Source organism: Pyxicephalus adspersus, chromosome 7 (assembly GCF_032062135.1).
Source record: "Pyxicephalus adspersus chromosome 7, UCB_Pads_2.0, whole genome shotgun sequence".
Classification (NCBI taxonomy): Eukaryota; Metazoa; Chordata; class Amphibia; order Anura; family Pyxicephalidae; genus Pyxicephalus; species Pyxicephalus adspersus.
This window is the reverse complement of record NC_092864.1, coordinates 64009529-64016557: the sequence shown is the minus strand read 5'-3', so window position 1 is coordinate 64016557 and position 7029 is coordinate 64009529. Positions and strand designations below refer to the sequence as shown.

Below are 7029 nucleotides of genomic sequence, written 5' to 3'. Positions count from 1 at the left end.
TTGATTCTCTTCTAGTGCAGCCTGAGATCAAAGTAAAACGTGTCCATAAAAACTGATACTTCATGATTGCTAAAATGTCCAATTAGTAGAAACACAACTTTTTGAAATCTTTTTTCTGTTTTGATTTTTATCTTACTAGGTGGAGTGCCTTTATTTTCCAGGTATTCTGGAAATTGAAATTATTTTATATGGTACATTCTCAGCAATATGCTGGTGTCTACCTTTAGGTTATGTTTGGTGGGTATTGTACTATATTATACTATCTGACCTTATCTTTTTTATGGCCATACATATTGGTAAAATTTGTCATTTTGTTCTGTTTAATTATTTTCTTTGGTTATTATTGCTATGTTTTATACTGCTGATTATGTTGTATACTAGAAATCTTAAACAAAGCTAAAAAAGAAATTCTGTCCCTAACTTGACTGTGTGTTGATAAGCTTATTTGAGTTGATTGTATAATTTACCCCATGATGGCAGAAATGTGTATTCAATAGATAAGCAAGGGAAAGTCCTTGCCTTGGTGCCTGATGGTATGTAAAAAAAGTTATGGCTTTAGTTCCAATATAATTAAAACATTCAAATGGTATAACTATGAAATGTGGAACCTTACCAAAATTTGAATTACTTGTTCTGGTTCTAACCCATCCACAGGGACACCATTCACTTCCACTAGTTTATCCCCAGCATACAATAAACCTGGGATTAGGAAATAAGAAATAGTTATTAATGCATTGCTTGACAAGATTTGGCATTCTCTTGACAGAACCTGTAAAAATTAACATGGCCACATCCCAGTTACATATTGTAGGAACAATTCTTTAGGTGAATCACCAAATGACAGGACTTTTAATGCCAACAATCTTCCAAATCATTTTTTTGCATACATCAAAATTCACTTTATTAAATACCTTAAAACATCTTTACTTAAAAAACAAATCAGGATCTAGTCCGCTTCTTCAGGAAACAAAAATTATAGATCCCCTTGTTTCCTTAAGAAGTGGACTAGATCTGCGAAACGCGTAGATAAGGGGATATATCCCTTTTAGGGAAAACCCCAATTGGAGGATTTGTATGTAATGAAGGCTTTTCATTTAGTCTGTCTGATTTGTTTTCTATGTAAAGGTGTTTTGAAATATTTGAAGTGAAGTGAATTTTTATATATGCAAAAAATAGGATTTGGATGATTGTTGGCTTTAAAAGTCCCATCATATGGTGATTCACTTAAAGGTATGTTCCTAAGATTTGGCATTTGTTTACAATAACACAGCATACTTGGCATAGAGAAATGCAAAAGCAAACATAATAATAATTTAGGTAGTTTATGGATAAGTATCACTTCATTTTAAAATATAGAGATGATAAAAGTACTAATGCCATAGTATGCAACATACATAAAAAAGAAAATGTAAAAGAGAGATTTCTTACCACTTCTATCAGCAAGGCCACCATGGATCACTCTGGCAACAATTATGTCTCCAGTTATTTCATGACGTTTAATTGTAGCTCCCTTCAAAAACAAATTTTCTCATCAACACAGTTCTCAATTTGCCTTACTCTTAGACTTAGTTTAAATACATTTTCGCTGGACATAAACTTTAAATATTAAATGAAGACTGAGATCTGTTAAGGAAACGTCTCCAAATGCGTTTCATTGTAATTTGTGTTTAAAATCAACTTCTGTAACTTTTATACAGGTTGACATTCAAAAATCCTGATTTTCGAAAATTCTGGATTTTTGAAGGTTATATATGCTGTATATATTAAAATAAAATAACACTAAATGAAATGACACTGAAGGGAAAGCAAATTAAATTTTAATGTTCACCAACTAAATAAAACTGTTTTACAGAATTTTAGTTCAACTAAACAAAAAAGTGCCTCAGAATATTAATCATTACTGTACCCTCGAAAAGAAACTAAATAGCAGTTGGGCTGTCAGGATGATCATCTTCATGACTGACAGTAACAGCATCCTCAGCAACAGGAACACCTTCATTTTATGGAGGAAAAGCAAGACCTAACAGCTGATTCTGGAGTACGGTACCATCAAAACATAAACAGTGCCTCCAAAAAAACAGTGTAAGTTTGGAAATGCTCTCCAAAATCCATGCCGAAAAACTGAAGGATCCGGATAATTGAAGGCTGGATTTGTGAATGTCAGCCTGTATCTAATATAAACATATGGGAGTTTCTCTATACCTTTAACTCAGTGTTTTAACAGGTCACACCAACCAGCATAATTGTCAAAGGTCTTATTTATAACACCATACCAGAGGTTGCTTGTTTTTCACCAGGCACACAATCCGCATAGCTTCCTCATTCTCAGGGATGTTATCTGGCAGTGGGGGAAGAATGGGTTCAAAATCTTTCTGTGCCACAATATCATGAGCAGACAAGAGAGCCTGGGTGGAGAGAAATAAAGAAATACATGACAACTTCCTAGTGGTCCTGTAGAAGACATTGTATTGTAATTATTGGCTTTGTTATCTGCATCATTATCTTTTTCTCTAGAATATGGCTTACCTTAATGTGCGGGCCTCGCAAAAGACGTTTTAATTCACGAGAATCAGAAGACGGTGGAGCCTCACGCAGTACTTCTACTACCTGCCAAAAGAAAAATACTAACTAATAGGGATTTTGAAAATGTACCTGTGTACCATGTTAGGCAAAGATAAAAGAAAATACTCAGTGTTGATTTTGGGTTTGGACAGCCAGTGGGTCAGTATCCCTACTGTTGGTTACTTATATCTTAATATTGTCCTACAGGCCACTGTAAATGGTACATGAAGATGAGAACTGCCTAAACAACCTGTGTTGTGATAATAAATCCATAGATTCATCACTTCACACCNGTTACTTTAAATTCCTTTTAGGTCAACACTATAGAGTTTGACCTCAGATTACATATTTGCATCAATTGGATTAATGTGTCCTGACGGGGATGGCTTACATGTGCTGTGTACTCTTATAAGACACCTAATAATAATGTTTTTGTGAGCACTTGAATAACTATACAGTTAAAAAGCAAAAACATTCAAATGGCAAAAAAATTTGGGTAAAGAATTCAAACAAGGAGGATTGGCAATCAATCTGACAAAATGCCCTAAGGGTTTGTTGTGTACTTTGTATAAGGAGAATATAAATAAAATCTTCACTCTTTGGTACCTCACTCCTGAGCAGCTACATTCCAATTTCTGAATGGTTATTAACCCCCCCTGGCGGTAATCCCGAGTGTGGCTCGGGGTGAAATTTCATTACAGAAAGTGGTAACCCCAAACTACACTCGGGGGTGAATTGAGGGCTTTCCTGGTCCTCACGAGCCTTCGGCGTCCTCCACCGATGCGGGCCTGGCATCTGTGTCCACTTGGTAATGCCCAGCCGGCATCTGCATCCCGGCGTGTGAACGTTGGAGACGCGAGGCTAGGGGATGCAGATGCCGGGCAGGCATGCAACGTGTGTGCGGGCGGGGGGCGTGCCTTGGGGGTGGGACTGGCGGGAAACCTAAAATAGGAAGTATTTTTAAATGCCAAATGTACCGCTTTAACATTTAAAAATACTAAAAAATTCTTCCTGCCAGGGAGGTTAATCACTGCTGGTGCTGTAACTATGTAGTGGTCATGACGGGGCATTGTCCCTTTCTGGGGTGAGAGTAATTCCTTTTTATTGGACCAGACCCCTTGACTTACCTTTTAGGTCTCCCCATACCAGACCTAGATCTTAGAATGCTTTGATTTGTCAAGTACTTACTGCTGCTAGGTGTGTTACCACGTTGCGTTAGAAGTCGACCTACCCCCATCCCATCGGGTGTTGGGCTTATGGCATACTTAACAGTTGCCATAAATGTGATTTTATCGGGGCCCCTTGGGATCATTATCTCTGTGACCTTATTGGCCCCATAAGAGCTACCTCTGCTTCAGTGGGGTATTGTCCAGTTTTTATTACTTCTTTTTTTTCCTTTTTTGTTTTGTTTTTTCTGCTCTACCCTCTTACATATTCAGCTTTCCTAAACTAATGGTTAAATAACATTAACATTGAGCTTATTATAGGGCTATATATGCACATTTCTAGGATTACCTTTTGTTGTTCTCATTAGCCAGATTATTCTTTATCAATATACCCATAGGGAGTGTGAGAGATTTTGGATGACTTATTCCTGTATTTTCAACTTTTTTATTGTTATTATGATTCTCTTCTAATACTGAGTATTTTCCTTTTTATTGTGTATGCTTTTCTGCTTTTCAGAGAAGTATGAAAATTCCCAAAAATATAAGCAAACAAGAATAAAAAAAAATGATTTAATGACTTTAGAGTTTTTCAGCTGACCTCACTAGACAGGCTTCGGGCCTTTGGTACAATAGGTCCAGGTCGTTTCCTTATGTATTGGTGCAGGCAATCATGTACCTACAGAGGGGAAAATGTCGTTATGGGAGATTAATGATAAAAAAAAAAAAAAAAAAAAAAAAAACACAAAAAACATTTAAAATTGTGTAACATTATAGTAACAAAAATTAACAGAATGCAAACATGTCTGTCAACTGGCAAAGTGATAAATGTTACTTTAATAAAATAATTATGAATGGCAATCAGGTAAAAGAACACTTTAAATGCACAAATATAAATGTGTAAAAAGAAAGTTCCCTGGCAAACAAAGTGACTAAGTGAAAAACAGACATTACTGATGTCTATATCCGCAAATGCTAATTACCAGTCATACTAATCCTTTGGTTTCAATATTCTTAATGAGCCCACGAAACGTATACCAATACAAACTTTTCTCTGCTTTTCCTAATCTACATTATTTTTTTTTGTAAGGACTCAAAAATTTTGAAAGCCAGTGGGCGAGTATGACGGGTAAGAATAATTTTGTATTGAAGCCATGGTGGCTTGATGAATGACGTTGGGTGACCGCTGTACATATGTCCAATTTTCTCTTGAGAACCGGTAATCTTGTGCTACAATCATCTGATGGATATAAGTAGCCTAAGTATGCAATAAATGAATTCACGTAGCTAGGGTGAATGTCGCTACAGGCACCAGTTTCAAGGTCCATGGAATGCTTTTATATGTTGGCTGCCTCAACACATCTCTGCTGGGGTCAATATGTGACCCCATCTGAAATCCGTTTTTGATTGTGAAGTCTGCTAAAGTCAATATTTTAAATGCATTTGATATTGTATATTTATTGACTGAAAAGGAAGTTGTAGTTTACCTTAAGTAAAGACTGCAGCCATGGCGCCTGGAGTAAACTGTACAGTACCCCAATCCCATTGACGTCTCTGTGGTAGCAAAGACCCAATTCATCAAGGACCAATGTGAGGATCTGTGAAAGTCCTTTAAAAGAATTGTAAATGATAAGTATATAGAGACTATAAAACAAAAAGCATACAAATAACAGATCTTAAAAATGAAAAGATATTTATTCAATTACACAGTACCTTTGCAAATTTTTCAAATGTAAAATGATTTTGCTTGAATCTGGTATTTAACTATATGCAGATGCATGAAACAAAAACTAAAATTATTCTAATCCCTAATCGGAAACTTTTCTACTACTAGTACTTCTAATACCCCCTTCACAGTAAACCTCTTTGTAACATTAACACTCCTCTTTTGAATCATATCTCCAATTTCAGACTGTGACTGGTTAGTCATCAATGATTTTTTGATGTTCTGATGCTGAAAAAGATACTTAAGCTATTTGACAGCCCAAAGAGTCCCTGTACTGTATGTGTGTTCACCAAGTATGTAGCTGGTTTCCTGAAGTTCTGCTAAAAATTGTACCAAGCAGTCTGTGTTTTAATTCCCTGCCATGTCTTCCTTGTTTAATTCTGACCATTTGACACATAATGGGCATTTCATTGTACACCACACCGGGAACCAATAACTAATAATACTTTACTAACTTAATGAGAACTTGACAAACTCATCAGCAACTTACCATTCTCTTGAAGGCAGCCAGGATTCATTTCCATGGTCTCCCTCATTCTGGACTTTTCTCCAGCCTTCTGTGGATGAACCATCCAACCAAACCAGGCAACAAACAATACACTAAAACATAAAAAAAGGAAGGCAACAAAGCTTAGGGCGTATCTATTAAAGAGAACAAATTTATATTGTACAGTTGACATTCAAAAAATTTGTCAACCTCCAAACCTGAGGAGTGCCAGATTTTTTGAAAATTCCGTATTTTTGAAAGTTATACTTACCTCCACACACAGGCCAGGCTTCCACATATGTACATCTGGCACAGTTCCAGGGAGCAGGCAGCAGGGACGTCTCAATGTGTATTTAGTGTGGCAAGCAAGACCTAACAGCTGCAGAACAGCGCCATCAAAACCTAAGTGGCCAAACAGCGTACTACAGTCCCTGCATTGAAAATGCGCTCCGAAATTCATGCCAGAAAACTGAAGGAACCGGATTATCGATGGCTGTTTTTTCAATTGTCAACTGTAGGTGAAATGGCTGCCTGCCTTTTTTTTTACCTGGTAATTCTGCTAGTAACATACCATACTAGGACAACACTCACTTACTATACTGTGGAGAAGCAGCATTGTCACTCAAGGACAAGAAGTCTTTAGAAAACATTTAATCTTCATAACATGGGGAGGGTGTCATTTACATGGGAAATGAGAACAATGCAAACTGAAAATAGTGCAGGTTGTAAGGGAAATAATGAGATCATTAAATATTGATAGTATTCTGAGGCACATTGATAAAAATTAGTTACACACAGTGTTCAGGGCGCAACAGTAAGGCTAGGTGCAATAATTATCGTTTTAAACACGTATTTACACACGTGCAATAATTATCGTTAGAAAACGAACGATCAATGATTATTCCCAATTATTTTTAACGATCGTATTGTGCACAATTCTATACATGCTGTAACAATACGATCATTCAAATATAATGCACCACACTAGATACAATTGTTTGAACGATGCAGGAAGTGACATGAAAAGTAAAAAGTGTACTGCAGAACCATCCACGATCACTGAACGACCGTACACACAATAGATTATGAAT

General features: G+C 36.5%; 1 protein-coding gene across 1 annotated transcript in view; it reads right to left on the bottom strand.

Annotated features, from left to right (window-relative positions):
• MPP4 (MAGUK p55 scaffold protein 4) overlaps positions 1-7029 on the bottom strand; it is a gene marked incomplete in the record, with an annotated part of 26767 nt that overhangs the window by 10844 nt on the left and 8894 nt on the right. The window contains 7 exon segments of the mRNA XM_072419139.1: positions 614-699; positions 1429-1510; positions 2274-2405; positions 2527-2607; positions 4327-4404; positions 5213-5334; positions 5942-6051. Coding sequence (XP_072275240.1) covers positions 614-699; positions 1429-1510; positions 2274-2405; positions 2527-2607; positions 4327-4404; positions 5213-5334; positions 5942-5987 — 627 coding nt within the window.